This window comes from Alligator sinensis, unplaced genomic scaffold (assembly GCF_000455745.1).
Source record: "Alligator sinensis unplaced genomic scaffold, ASM45574v1 scaffold1322_1, whole genome shotgun sequence".
NCBI classification, from domain to species: domain Eukaryota; kingdom Metazoa; phylum Chordata; order Crocodylia; family Alligatoridae; genus Alligator; species Alligator sinensis.
Genome location: NW_005842116.1, coordinates 373,994 through 389,449, shown reverse-complemented (window position 1 = coordinate 389,449; position 15,456 = coordinate 373,994). Strand labels below are relative to the sequence as shown.

The 15,456-nt window shown below is 45.0% G+C and overlaps 1 protein-coding gene across 9 annotated transcripts in view; it reads left to right on the top strand.

Annotated features, from left to right (window-relative positions):
• The window catches only part of DYRK3 (dual specificity tyrosine phosphorylation regulated kinase 3), a 22,977-nt gene that overhangs the window by 6,536 nt on the left and 985 nt on the right, over window positions 1–15,456 (top strand). For 5 of the 9 annotated variants that reach the window (XM_006024740.2, XM_025205445.1, XM_025205446.1 and 2 more), the window contains one exon: window positions 595–2,157. In XM_006024740.2, coding sequence (XP_006024802.1) covers window positions 595–2,157 — 1,563 coding nt within the window. Of the gene's footprint in view, window positions 1–594; window positions 7,520–7,966; window positions 9,045–10,666; window positions 10,842–15,456 lie in introns of those variants that run through there. The other 4 variants (XM_025205444.1, XM_025205447.1, XR_003094320.1 and 1 more) reach the window with 3 other exon arrangements.

Genomic DNA, 15,456 nt, shown 5'->3' with positions numbered 1-15,456 from the left:
CACTCTTTCTTTTGTCTTTCCCCTCTGTACTCTTGTCCACAGAACAGTCTTCATATGTTCAAGCTAGATTGCACATCTCAGACAGCTGCAAGCTGCATCTCTCCCTGTGTCGTGCTATGAGGCTAAACGTGGCCATGCTGAACTGCAGTGCTTTTCTTCTGGCTGGATGCATGCGAGTAAGGATAGGCATTTTGCCCTTAGGGGAATGGCTGCCTAAGGTGTACCTTCTCTGAAGACATGGGGGAAAGCAGGGCAGGGTGGCACCTTACAGACTTAATCCAAAAGGCATAAGCTTTTTTGGGCGACATCCTACTTTGTCAGATGCCATGAAGGTATGGTGTGTTGGTGCTCATTACATCTTCAAAAGTCCATTGCATTTTGTTTGCGTCCCTGTGTATGGCAGGCATGTAACTCCGGTTGGTTAAGGTAACAGTGTGCTGTCGAATAGATGCATACTCTGAAAATAAATGTAAAACTCTTGCTGAATGACAGCACTTTGTTGTAGGTGGTATTGTTACATTTTTTCCCGTGCGTTTTAAAACACCCAACATTTAATCTTTCTCGTGTCGTGTTTTTTTGTTTTAATTCCCGCAGGTCACTAGCAACAAACTCACAATGAAGGATCATCCCCTGACTGGAAGCCAGGTCAAAGTTGAGCAATTATTTGAGGACTCTGGAAACAGAAGGAGCAGTACTCTTCAGTCTGCAGGGATCAGTGGGTCCGAAAGATCTCTTCCTTCCCTGACGAAAGATAAAAGCACAGACAGCTTAGGCACAGCCAAATCTAGTGGTAGTTCATCAAAAACACATAAACCTGTTGCTCAGGCTCCAGAGCAAGCACTGAAACAGTATAAACATCAGTTGTCTGCCTACGAGCAGCAAGAAATATTGAACTTCTCTGAAATTTACTTTGTGGGTCCAAATGCAAAAAAGAGGCAAGGGGTCATTGGAGGACCTAACAACGGAGGGTACGATGACGACCAAGGTAGTTACATTCACGTGCCTCATGACCATCTTGCTTACCGCTACGAAGTCCTTAAAATCATCGGGAAGGGCAGCTTTGGGCAAGTGGCTAAAGTTTATGACCATAGACTCCACCAGCATTTGGCCTTAAAGATGGTTCGCAATGAGAAGCGATTCCACCGTCAAGCTGCGGAAGAAATCCGCATTTTGGAGCATCTCAAGAAGCAGGATAAGACTGGCAGCATGAACGTTATCCACATGCTAGAAAGCTTCACCTTTCGGAACCACATCTGCATGACCTTTGAGCTCCTGAGCATGAACCTGTACGAACTGATCAAAAGAAACAAGTTTCAGGGGTTCAGCATCCAGCTGGTACGCAAGTTTGCCCACTCGATACTGCAGTGTTTGGACGCGCTCTATAAAAACAAAATCATACACTGTGACTTGAAGCCGGAGAACATCCTCCTGAAACAGCAAGGGCGGAGTGGCATCAAGGTGATTGATTTTGGGTCCAGCTGCTTCGAGCACCAAAGAGTCTACACGTACATTCAGTCTCGGTTCTACAGGGCGCCAGAGGTCATTCTGGGGAGTCGCTACGGGATGCCTATTGATATGTGGAGTTTTGGCTGTATTCTGGTGGAGCTGCTGACTGGATACCCCCTCTTTCCCGGCGAGGATGAGGGAGACCAGCTGGCTTGCATGATGGAACTGCTTGGAATGCCTCCTCAGAAGCTCTTGGATCAATCCAAGCGAGCCAAGAACTTCATCAACTCCAAGGGTCATCCTCGCTACTGCACGGTCACGACGCATGCGGACGGAAGGGTGACCCTCAATGGCAGCAGGTCACGCAGGGGCAAAATGCGGGGTGCTCCAGGCAACAAAGACTGGGTGACAGCACTAAAAGGGTGTGACGACCCCTTTTTTATAGAGTTCTTAAAAGAATGTCTTAGCTGGGATCCTTCTGCACGCATGACTCCAAGTCAAGCTTTAAGACATCCTTGGATTTGCAAACGAACACCCAAGCCCCCCAGCACTGATAAAACCTCGAGTAAACGGATATCGAACTACACAAGCTCTTTCCCAGGCATTGGTTCCAAGTTGCCTCCCGTAGTTGGCGTGGCAAACAAGTTGAGGGCCAATTTAACATCTGACTCCAATGGCAGTATACCTCTATGCACTGTGCTACCAAAACTGGTCAGTTAATGGAGAACGACATACTTCCAGAGTTCCATACCTTGTGTGTTAATTTTCCTCCTAGTAGTCTGTAAGGTGGTGAAATGCGGAGGTTTGTAATGGCTTTCCTTTTTACTAAGCACTAAATCTTGCTTAGAAAAAGTCGAAACGTAAACATTTCAAGGGCTAATTGTTTTATCAAGCTGTTTCAGTTGCAACGTGGTGCGTACGGCGTCGCTTGATAGGTCAGCACATCTGTTTGGCTCAGCGCAGTGACATGCTTTAACAGATGTGCCAGTTTGGTTTGAGTTTCATAAAAAAACAACAAGTCAGAGCATTTCTTATCAGGGACAGTTCAGTCAGCAGATGGTTTGGCACTGACAGCAGGCAAACTAGGTTTAAAATGCTGCTGTTCTCTTGGATAGAAGGACCTTTGCTTTCTGTTTTAACTTGCAAATGAATTTTTGAACCTGAGGGAAGAGGTTGCAGATCCACTGTCCAGAGCGCAAGTGTTTTAATCTGAGAGGTTGGAAGGTCGCTAGCAAGCTGCTCATTTATGTTTTAACAATGTGATTGTTCTGTCCTGCTTTCCCTTAACCCATGGTGGCTGGGATTTTTCAAAGGAGCCCAAGGGAAGTAGGCACCAAAGGAGATAGGCGCCTAAATATCTTAAGCTGGGATGTTCAAAGGAGCCTACAGGCGTTTGGGGACATGTTAGTTGTACATAAAGACACGTATATGCTGCTCCCATTGAAGGGTGTCTGGGTGCACCTAAGAGCAGAATGTGGCCCACAGCATTAAGCACAAGTTGCTCAAATCCTGTTTGGTTGGAGTTTAAATTCAAGCGTGTATTTTGGCCAAGTGATTCCTTCTCCGTCCCTCCCCAACTGAAAATGCCCATCCTAAAAACAAGCACCCCTGCTAATGGAGGCTGCCTTAGAGAAATGTCTGCAATCCTGTCCTTTTAAAATCCCTTTTTGTCCTGCAGGGTGAATTCCATTGGATTACACTGAGCTGCTTCTTAAAAAAAACAGATGCTCCTTTCCTGCTAAGCAAGTCGAATTTTTAAGGGCCAGGACTATAGTGAGAGGCTGTGTATGGGATAAGACTAGTAGTTGAAGGAATGGTCTGAAACCTTTCTAAATGTCATCTCTCAAATACCCGACAAACGCAGGTTAAACCATCTAAGCAGATTAGTGTCTTGAAACGAGACAGCGCGTGGCGAAAAATGACTTCGTTTCAAGTTGTGACCTCTCGGGTATCTCTGAGAGGGCGATGCCTCAACTGCTGTTTTGCATGCTTCAAATATACATAAAGGCTAGGTACAGACATTCAAAAAGCCCAAAGTGGAATCAATCAAAGTTGCGTGGTTTTCTGTGAGCGGCATAGTTTAGATGGGTGGTGAACAGAGCACACGTTCGCCCTTTGGTGGGGACGGCAAATCTTAGACCGGGTTCTGCCGTTTTAAAACCAGTCTGTGTGTACTCACCTTCTGCTCCTTTATGGGTACTATAAACCTGTTTGCGATCACTGGTAAAAGTGCGATGTCTGTACCTGGCCGCAGTTTTTTGTCTCTCTCTCTCTCTTCCCCATTTCTCCCCGTCCTTGCCAAGAAATGAAATGGCATTGTGATCAATAGAGACAGCAGCACAACTTGCTGAAACTGTTAATCCATGTAGCCACGTGGTCTGAGCTGAGTTACAAAAACATCTGATCTCTTTCCAAGTGCTTGAACACAGTTTTAAATGCAATTTAGAGCTTTTTTATGAGCCCAGGATTTTAAATTTAATGAGTTTCTCTGTAGCAATTTTTTTTTATGGTAGGACAGGGAAGTTCCTGGTTACACAATCAGTGGAGCGATTGGTGCGTCCGGCAAAATAAATTGACCAAACGTTTTAAATCCAAGGCTCTTGTTAGGTGATGTACGGTGCACTTTCTCATTCCTGTGTTTACTTACATCCATCAATGGCATGTTGGATCAGGGGCCCGGGTCTGTAAGGTTAAAAGCGTGTCGGAATACCAGGATAAAGCTTGTCCAGCTTGGGCTTTGGATCACGATCAATGGCAAACGCCTTGAAACTGGTTGATAAAGTGACAGAGCTCAAGTTGAACAAATATGTGTATTTGATTCTAAATTCCAGAGTTTCCCAAGAAACTTGGCCCTGTTAAGTATTCTACAGTACATACTTTTTATGTTTTGTTGAGTCGCCTTTCTACACAAGTGTCCAAGTGTCTACACTTTCTACACAAGTGTCTACACAGCCTGCTTACTAGCTGTGGTAAGGCAGTACAGGCCAGCATTTAGCCATACACAGTTAACGGCTCCCAAAAGCCATGGCATGTGATTCTTGTCTGTTCCTGTTCCACTTCCTAGGAGCTCACGAACAGTTTCTTCAGTTGGCAAGGCAAAAGTTTTTTTTATAGGTACGTTAGGCAGGCATATTTTTAGACATGCTAGAGGATGTCTGCAGCTTTAGCATCATCTTGAATATATATGTAGCATCTTGATGAATAAGGGAGACTTGAATGATTTTTTTTCTTCCCCTCCTCGCTCTTTTCCTGGTACAAATGAACCTTCCGGCATTGCAAAATGGCAAACAAAGCAATGGCAGGCAGAAACACCTTGACCCTGATTTGGCAGGGTCCCCTGATCATATGCTTAGCTTTAAGCATGAGTCCAGTTCATCTAGGACTACCCATATATATAAAAACAGGACTGTGTTTAAGTACTTGGCTAGAGCCGTGCCTGTGTCCCAGTATCACAGCAGACAGGGGAAGGGTGATGTTGGTGATTTTAGAGGATTTTTGCTATATTGACAGGTAAATTTCTGTTCTGAAAAAGAAGTCAGTGGGCAAATTTGGCTCTGTCCTGCACTCATTCACCCCCATTGACTTCAGTATCATTTAATACGTGTTTATACTCTTAGCAAAATTTGACCCGATAGCCCAGAAGTAGGATGCACATCTGAATTCATAATAGTGTGAAAGGGGGAACTAGAAGCCTGGTCCTGCAAGCACTCTAAATGCCGAGCCCTTTGTGAGGGCATGTGGGAACGACACACGTGCAATCCTTTGGGACCTAAAACTAAAATGTCCAACAGTGTCACATCCTGGAGGCGATCGCGTTTTCACCAGTCGAACCTCACTAATGCTTGTTTGGCTTCATGCAAAAATATGACTACCTGCAATACTGGTACGTTGCATGCTAGTATGTTCAGAAGTAATGCTGATATTTGCCAGGATAAATGGACACAGCCGCTTTCTCTGTTTCTTTTCCTATGGCTACGGCAGTGTCCTCTATCTTCTTTACTTTGCAAATCTACAAGACCCGGCAAATCTCCCAGGCATTATTGAGGTTCTCCTGCTGTTTAAATCGCGTTCACCTGATGCTCTAGCACAATTCAAATAGGCATTGCCAAGGTTTACAGTAAAACAATGAATCACGCTTCTAAATTCCTTTTACTGAGTAAGCCCAAGCTTGTTTAAACAAGTGTTCCTTCCAATGTTCACGATATTTTCCTGCACACAGCGTCAGCTCTGTATTGTAAATAACAACATACGCTGTTTATTGTGTGGTTTTAATCTTCTTTTAAGAAGTGTGGGTTGTAGGCCTTTGGTTTAGCAATATTTTTGTATTTAAATTGCTCTATAACAAGAAAGAAGCATCAGATCTGAGACCTGCTACTTTTTACGCCGGGGTCCAGATATAATCTGAAAAGCCCGTGGCTCTGTTGTCCAAAGTGACGGGACAGTGAAGTATCGTTCTTGCACTAAAGATTAGGATAATACTTATAGATGGATTTACACGACAGGTACATTTACTTAAGGTTCTGTTATTTTACTGCTGTGATCTTACTAACATCAATTGCTGACAGTGGTGTTTCCCATTTTATATTGATTGCTTATTACTGTGGGAAGATTTCAGCTACCTTCTACATGCAGCAGGTTCTGTTGTCCATTAGTATTTTTTTAGTTTTCCTTCCTACTCAGCTTGAATACAATCTCTGGTCTTGTGGCAATTGAAGAATCCGGATCAAACTGAACAGAAGGTGTTTTTAAAAGGTGTTTAAATACTGTAAGGCAATTTTTGTGGGACTGTTAGTCAAAATCTGGTATAATTCACAGTGATAGTGACCCTTTTGGACTGGGATGCTGTTAAAAACCATCTGGTATCTTTTTAATGGTAGATCGACACAAGAGGTGCTTTGTAGCAGTGATCCTCTTAAAACTACCTCTGAATAAACCTTGGGTCCTTTTTAAAGACACCCACTGCAGACCACAATCCTCCTCCCTTTTTTAAAATCGTGCCGGGTGCTTTGGTTGTAAAGCGCATACATGATGATCTCAGCAATGTCTTACTAATCCCATGAATACAAGCAAAAGGCTGATTCTGCACCCAGAGCTCTGTATTTAATTGAGCGATATAAATCCTCTGCCCGGCAAAGTTTAATGCTGTTGTGGAAGCAAAGGGCCAAAACGATATGGAAAGATTTTCAGTACTTCTATGCACTATACAACTGAGATTAAAAACAGATTCGGCACCAGAAGGCATTTCTGATGGGCAAGTTGGAGGTTTTTTTCTCTCGGAGGTGCTGAGTACCGGTCACACTCTGATTTCAGGAGGAATTATGGTTGCTCTTCAACTCTGAACGTTGGCTCCAAGTTCTCGTACTCCAAGGATACCACAAGCGCCATTTAAAGATTTTAACATTTTTCTCTTTTTAGTAAGGTATCAGGGACATGTAATTTATATAAATATGCAAGTTTCATGCATCTCTCATACTTCCCATAGAAGATCCTCTCTCTAGTCTGGTGCAAACTTCTACTGGTGTTATGTTCAATATAGCCTCTTAATATTGGTGCCCGCCATGCCATAGAAAAATCCAGGGTCTTCAGACTCTTACAAGCCAACCTTCTTCTGGCTGTTTTTAAATGATGTGTGCTTCCTTTCTCCCGAATAAAACCCTTATGAATGAACTAACTGGGTGATTAGTAAGTCTGTGTTGCTAAAAGAACAAACTGTTCCCTTTTCATAGTACTGTGCCTTATTATTTTTACCAGCCTACATCTGTCTCAGTGCAATCCAGTTACTATTCAGGGTTTCTTATACATTGCAAGTGTTCACACGAAAATGTCAATATGTCTAAAGAATTTACAGGTTAGCCTTTGTAATATTGTAAATACTGTGATGAGTGTAATATGGTGGAAATTGTAGAGACCACTTAAGGTGCATGTGAGCTTACCCTTTTCTCTCTGTAAAGGAACACTTTTGGGGGGGAAAAAGTCAGTTTTCAACGATGTATGTAAATGTAATGAACAGATATTTCCTAAAATTGTACTTCAGTTCATTTTTAAAGAAAAAATAAATACATAATTTTCTTTAGCAAAAGGCTGTGCAAGTTCCTGAAAGAAATACTTGACTTTTCTTTCTTTTTTTTTTTTAAAGGGGAAAAAAAGTGCAGTAATACTTTCCAGATGGTATAACTTAACTTGCACTGCCAAATATTATACTCGGTGGCATCTAACTAGAGAGCACTCGAAAAATTTCAGCCTTTACAAGAGATCTTTACCAGGGTGCCAAGTGTGATGTGTCTGTGTATGGAAGGAGACAACTAGGAGAACAAATGAGCAGGAGAAATATTTTGTGTTATTGAGGCTTTACCAAATGAGCTGGCATTACAAAAATAACAAATGAAAGCAGCCAGCTGTATCGAAATTGTGGGAGAATAAAATGTCCTCCATCACTGACTGGATTCTGAACTTGAAAAACATCTTTTCTTTTTTCTCTGTGTTTTTCCACAGACTTGATAAAGTTTTTTTCCCTTTGCAGTGTTTCTATGTCTGCTGTCCTTGAAATGCCAGAGGAAACATACGGCGGACAGCTTTACGACTTCAATATGCTCATGCTGAATGCGAGTGGCCTGACAAATGTTCTTCTCATTAGCAGTGCTGTAAATGGACATCTCGGAGTTTTGCCATAGCATTCTCAAGTCATCACTTTCCCATTTGATCCAGTGGAGTTTTTTGTTTTTTTTTAAAGCCTTCTTATCCCTAGCCTGGAAGGAAAATCCAGCAACAGCCACTTAAGAAAGCTTTGCTTTTTATAGAAGCTTACATTTGTGTACAGTAGGTTCCCCATTTATATAGTGGAATAGTTTGAAGTTGAAGTCACGCTCCCATAAAAAGGCCTGTGTAGCTATGGCCTGCAGGATTAAAGGCTTTGTTTTCATAAGGAAGATGTTAATCTTCATGAAATCTCTTGCTGCCAATTCTTGACCAGTTGAATCAACTGCATTACACTGGAGAAGTGTATTCTCTGACTTAAGGGCGGCTTTGAATTAGGCGACCCGGACAAGCTGGAGAGCGAGAGTGGATTCTTCATCGTTTAACACCATGGGATGACTTTTTAAGGACAAAAAAAATATTTACAATCCTAAATCTGTTCCCAAATGCATCCTTTGGCATATTCAGACCTGTTTAGTTTTGCTCCTCATTCCTGTTCCATTTCTCTACCAACAGCGATTGCAGCTAGACGCTTTTTTTCAATGACAATTTTATATAGGCAAGTAATATTCTCCCGCACAGGATCCCGTAACATTTTTGCATTGCTCTGTCACACTGTTTGTAGATACAGCGTGTGCTGAGGTAGGTCTGTATTCCTGCGCTCCTGCATACTGCATCAAAAAGACGGTGATTTGTGTTGCTCAGGTTCTGTGATTCAGAGCAATTGCCACACGCAAAGCTGCACCTTTAACAGTTGTGTTTAATGCCACCATTTAAGGAATCGGGGATTCAAATACCAAACCTACATTGGAACAGGTGTAAGCTCTTCACTTAAACAAAATTAAGGAGGGTAAGCATTAGATTTGGATCTTTGTGCTTTTAATAAATTTCTTGCCCAATTTCAAGTAGTAGTTCACGATCCGGCCCATAATTTGCAGTGAGAGAGACTCCTTCCACTGCGGAAAAAACGAGCACTCAATAACAAATAGCTTGGATTATTAAAGAGAAAAAACAGCTGTTATAAGATGATATTTGTAACTCAGCTGAACAGGCAGAAGATGCAAAGATTTACCTTTTCCATTTAGCAATAATCTTTTTGGTTCAATGGACTCAGCTTTTCACCCTCTGCATAGTAATAGGCCTTGCTATTCAGGGTCATTTAGCACCGAGCGGCTTTAAAAATGCTACTGCCATCAGTTTGGCAAACAAGTTATTGCTTCGCAGAGTCCCTTCCGCTCAGTGACTTGTTTTAAAATAATCACAGACTATTTCTAAACAAGCCCTAGCTGATTTATACACATGGGCCAAGATTTTTCATTGAGGGATCTCGGCATCCAGGAGTCCAACTTAAGACGCTTGAAAGAGACCTGATTTTGGAGGGGCAGTGTTTGCTATCTAAAAATTAGATGTCTTTTCAGGTATCTCGGAAGAGGTACCAACCGCTAAGGAAGATGCTGGTCATATCTGCTGGTCGAGATGACAACATTTCAACCAGAGGATTAATCTTCACTTTGCTAGTGATATTGGAAGCCGTTGTATGCTAGACCCTTTGGCATTTCAAGAACCATGCCAATTATACTTGCTATAATTAGAGTTATGAGACACATTGTTTAAAATGCCAGAGGCTCGTGCATGTATTAGCTCTCCCAATGTTAGTAATGTTTATGGAGTTGAACCAGAATTACCAACATGTCCTGGCGCAGGTAAGTCTTCCCTAGAGGAGTCCAGGTTTGTACGTGTCCAATGGCACCCAACTTGCATGGAGAACACCCCATTTTGCCGTTGTCTCCAGCGGGCGGTCTGATCATTCCCTCTTGAGTAGCAGCAGCTGCTGTTTGAAAGTGGAACATGTCGACCATGTGAGAATGGGTCTGTTGCTGGTTGTTAAGTTTCTACCTTGTAGGCCCAGGTCAGCATCCTCCCCGAACCAGCCAAGCGCTCTCGATTCCTATGTCAGAAGGGAGCATAATGTGGATCTAGGTTCTCTCTGGATCAAAGAGGAAAATTTGGCCCTTAGGTTACCTTGAAGCCTTCCTAGCTTAAATAACAAAAAGCAATGGTACCTTTTGGCCCCGTTCTAGATGAATGGGTGGTAAGCTCTTCTTTTTTTTTTCTTCTGTCACGTGAATGTAAAAGTGCTTTAAAAACCATTCAGACCAGAGAAAGCCAAGTGCACGTATGTCCAGGACTGTCTTTGCCTCAGTTATGTTGCAGAAGTGTGAATACATATTTTTTGGAGCAGGTAGGCTTGATACACAATAGATGTTTGCTCGGGTACTATGGTCTCTCCCATGCTGGTGAGAAACAAGGGCAGTTCTGGAGAAGAATAGCCTCTACTTGCTATTCATAGTTGCAGCCAGCAGCCGTAGAGTTTTGGGATGGGAGTGTGAACTTATAAGGAGTGGGACTCGAGCGAAGGGGGGTTGGGAAACTAGTGGGTGTCTCTCTGCTAATGCAAAATCACAGAAAGGGATTGTTGGCACAGTCACACAACACATTTTTTTCCCCTTCTCTTTTATTTCTCAAGCAAAGATTCAAATGGATTTTCCCTTGAAGTGCATCTTGGTTCACTTTGACTGCAGGGAAGATGCACTCGGTGATAAGCAGCCTCCACCCAAGCTGCTTGCCAGCATCACTTTGCCAATTCCTAGCGGCTGAGAATAGCTCTTTAGAGACAACAAAGTATCAGGGAGCAAAACCATGTAAGGACTCGCATTCCTCTGGCTAGCTCGGAAATCCATGTGTTCTTTGGCCTTAAGAGCGCGGGAGAAGTGGAAAGCAGCTAACTGATTTTTTTTTTTCCGGACAATGACGTGATTCTCTGTCACAGCTGATAAAGATAGGACTGGGAAAGGTTTAAAGAAATGAGCTGTATAATTAACATAAGGAACGGACTGCTGCAGGACACGAAGGCAAATGATTCCATCCGCTCGTTTAACAAAATGGGTTACATATTAATGTGAGCGTGATCCTTGCGATGATACAGGCTGATCGCTGGTTGAGCACAGAAGGAACTTCCCCTTTCCCATGGCACGCTATCACAGAGCTGGATTGGGTTTTGGGGGTTTTGCATAGGCTGCTATTATATGATAGGATATTGCAATGGGTGCAATACCTTATTTGTATTGCCATGGTGCCTTGGATTCACAGTCAGGGATTAGGAAGCCCTTGATTGAGGGGATCTACAGAAAAGTAACAAAGGGGTAATCCTTACCTGGGGATCTGGCTGCCTGCAGGGCAGGCAGGATGCAATAAGAGAATGAAACAAATGGGCGAGGTTGGAGAGTTGAGGGAACAGAAATGCAGGAGTTCAGAGTTTGCCATTGAGTAGCCAAGGGCACATGAGAGCCGCAGTGCTGCATTTCATTAGGCTATCACAAGGATACGTGTTGCAGAATTGGGGCGAGGGGAATAAAGAAATCAAATAAGACAATGTTGCTGATCCGATCTTCTGTACATAGTGACCATCTGCATTTGTGTCTCGTACAGCTCTGAGCACGCCGTGAGCTCATTTGTAATCACAATAAGCTCCAAGTCTATAAATAGTTGTCCACCTTCAGTCCAGCTCCTCCGCTACAAAGTTTGGTTACAGTTGCACTAATAATACAAGCTGTCTGCCTCTCTAGAGGGCTGTGATGATGGATGGCATAAATGCTATTGGAGCGCTGAGCACTGACATGCTGTCAGTAATGCCATCAAACAGGAAAGGTCAGGGGAGTAATGTACACCAGCGGTTCTCTGCACTCATCCTCTAAGTAAATGGCAGCCCAGAGTTAAAAGTGAATGTGTCCCGACAAGCACAGACAGCTTTTTCCTCAAAGGGAAGGGGCATAGATATTGCTTGTGAAATGGTCTCCATTGCTGTTGTGCTGAACAGCAAAAGCCCCTGGCACGGAGTGAGTTGAACGCTGTGCAGCATGTCTGCTCTTATCCGAAATGGGATAGACATGGTATATCCTTAGAGGCAAGGGCTACAGAGTAGTACGCAGTCTGCAGGTGTGCTCAAGAATAATAGGTCTCCCTTGGCTCTTTGCTCCCAGCGCCTGTGCTTTGCTGGGTCCTTTCACCCATGCTCCTTGCCCCCAGGGAAAAGAGCCTTCCTCCCTCCAGCTCAGCCATTTGGAACAGCCTCTCCTCAGACAGAACCTGAAAAACTTGCCTGTGCACCTGAATTTCGTTCTCCCTTTCTTCTCTATAATAGCATAATAGGTAACTCAGAATAATAGCCAGGGCAGCTCTAAGCCTTCCAAAGCTTCAGTTATAGCTGTACATCATTCTGCAAGAATACAAGTTCTTGTCCATTTGGTTAATGCCGTACTTTATCGCTACGTGCGTAATGAGATCTGTGATGCTTTGATATGAAAGGGGGCAGGTAGGTACCTGGGGTCAGTTCTCCTGTCTGCCACAGACTTCCCTGTCTGATTTTGGTCAAATCCCTTAGTTTTTCTGTGGATGCTGGGAAGATTAGCACGGTCAACATACAGCACATGTGATACAAGTAGCACTGGCAGCCCCTCTGCGTGGCACGCATCAGACGGGGCAAGGAGCGGGAAGCTGAGCAGCAGATAGGGCAGAAAGCAGAGCAACAGATCTGGCAGAGGGCAGGGTTGGAGCAGTGCTTGGGGCTGATACAAGGCTAATTTGTGGCACGCTAGACAAACAGCTTGGCCCTTACTGCAATAGGCCACGAGGCGCTCCAATGCTGCAGTGACTATTACTCGGACAGGCACTGAACACAGGCCTGGGGAGTGCCGTATTATGTCACCGCCGCGATAAGTTTGTCCGGGCTGACAAACTTCCGCCTGGGTGTGGGAGGTGAGGTGGTTCTTTTCAACAACAGTCTCCACAGTCATGTCTGAAGTTGGTTTTTGTCTGTAGCAATCATGCTGCTTTTCAGTGACCTTTTGAGATGAAAGAGCCCAATTTGGGATATTTGGTGGTTCTCCAGTGGTGGCCCAGCTGCCTCCTGACCTCCAACACCGTGCGAATGGGCCCTTACACTTCAGACCCAATGGCTTGGTTGATGGCACAAGCCCTGGAGCAGTAGGAGAGTCTATGCACAGCTAGGACCTGATTGATTTTGAAGCCCAGGACCCCTTTGCTGCAACCGGACTAAATGGGAGCTAGAGGCACAGGGCACTTCTGAAATCGTGCTGTGGATTTTGGGGAGAAGACAGAGAAGCAGCCCTAAGTTATAGGACCGTGGTGGGCAGAAACACGGGTCTCCAGCTTATCTGACCATCTTGGTGCCTCTTGATCACATCAATAGATGAGAGAGAAGATAATTTCAGTGTATCAGAGCACAGGTACATCCAATCCTTCTCCTTATGCTGCAGTCGTATCACCGGCTGTTCCCAAGTCTCACCTCCTCTGTGCATGGTCACCTAGTGCTGATTATAAGCCATCCGCAACTTGAAATATATAGCTGCCAATGAGATTTTTTTTAAGCATGCAGCTTTTCACTAGTCAGGTGTTGGTGATGGCAGCTGTGCTCTTTCCTGGCCTAGAAGCAGCAGTGTCCCGGATTGTTCCTGACTGAATCCCATCTGCTGGGCAAGCTAATATACCATTTAATGCGGATTTCTGCTTGCTGGCATTAGCTAAACTTCAACAGCAGCCTGAACCAAATGCCATTTGATCCCAGGAGGCTCCCACTGTCTCGAGAGATGTTGATGCTTTGTAAATTCTCACTGGGAACTGTCCTGGACCCTAATGCAAGCTTGAGCTGCTCTGCAGAAGAAAGGGGGCAGCTCCTGTCCTTCCCTCCAGGCCACCAAAGGTTGTGCCTCGAGCATTGTATCCCCGTGTGTGAGAAGTGTGGGTGTTCGGGCCCAGAAGTCCTTTCCTCCTTGTGTACTGCAGACATGGCACTGTGGGGGTTTGCTGTACCCTGAGGTCTGGGGGGCAATAAAGGCAGAGGGTTGGCTTGAGCATGAGGGAGAGGGCTCCAGAAGAGTGGGGACATGGCTATCTGGACCTACTAGTCATCACCAGACATGGAGGGGGTTGGGGGAGGGAGGTTACAGGGCTATGGGCCTTGCCTGCAGCCGTGAGGCCATGTGGTTTGGGTGTTAGGTTTAGTGGTTAAGCGAGGGCGAGGGGCAGGGTTTTCCGTCACACAGGCGACATCCTGCAGCGCTGCTTCAGTCTGAGCAATGCTGGAAAAAACAGTCCCACCAGAGGCACTGAGCACCCTGCCCCCCTCGGAAAGGGGGTGTCACCTGAAATGCATAAAACTTTCCATCATCTTGGGCCACCCCGGCAAAGATAAAAGTCAGCGCCTATGAGTCCCAGCAGGGAAGCCAAGCCAAGCTCAGGTGCCAGATGGGGCCTGCCCAGCTCCCAGCCACCATCGGGACCTGGACCCGTTCCTGCCTTGTTGCGCTCTGCTTGCAAGGCCCTAGCCGCGCTCCCAGGATGGGCTTTACCCACTGACCGCTGCAGAGCTGTGTTTGGAGTCTGTGTTGCTGAGTAACCCGGGCTGGAAGGAGGGGAAGAGCACTTGCAGCTTCTCCTCCCTTCATTTCCCCCCAGGGCTGTCCTCTGCCTTTGCTTGCTCTGCTCCATGGTGGGTTGATTGTTTTTCTGCTCTCCAGGAGTATGCCTATATAGGAGGCTTTTCCCGAGAGAATTACACCTCCGTGTTTCTAGCGGTGGGGATCTGCGGACGCTTGTTTCAGAACAAGAGTGGTCTGTCTTGGCTCGCTTGAAACCTCTTCCAAAGCACTGTGAACTACACCAGCAAAAGACCCTGTCCCGACGTGAAAATCTAACTCTTGGTTCAGAAATGACACCTTTTATTAGACCAACTAGGAAATTGCAAAAAAACCCTTTCTTTTTCTGAACCGAGTTCTAGATTTTTGCATTTCTTTTTGTCTCAGGCCAACACAGCTACCAAATACATCCCTGTCCCAGTGTGAGCACTTGTGCTGGGATGCATGTACTGTAATAATTTACATTTACCGAGGATTTTACACTGGGAAATAGCCATTCCTATGCAGACACTGGCTTTGCTCAGCGCGGATAGGACCTCACTCCCCCCCGCTGACCTTTTGGTCTGAATGCAATGACTTGCTGAGGAAAGTCCCAGCTCCTCTGGGGACCTGTGTGTGAGGAAAATTTCCAGAACCCGGCTCTCTAACTTAATGACTTGCTTTATCTCTCGGTAGATATGGGGATGGGCTTGGCCTGCCAGTGCAGGGCAGATTGCAGACTGACAACTTAGCTTGCACTGCCTTGGACTTGGTCACCCTCTCTTTCTATTTGCCGTCTCTCCCACCCCACAGACGTCTGAATGACGTAAAAGCAACCGTATTG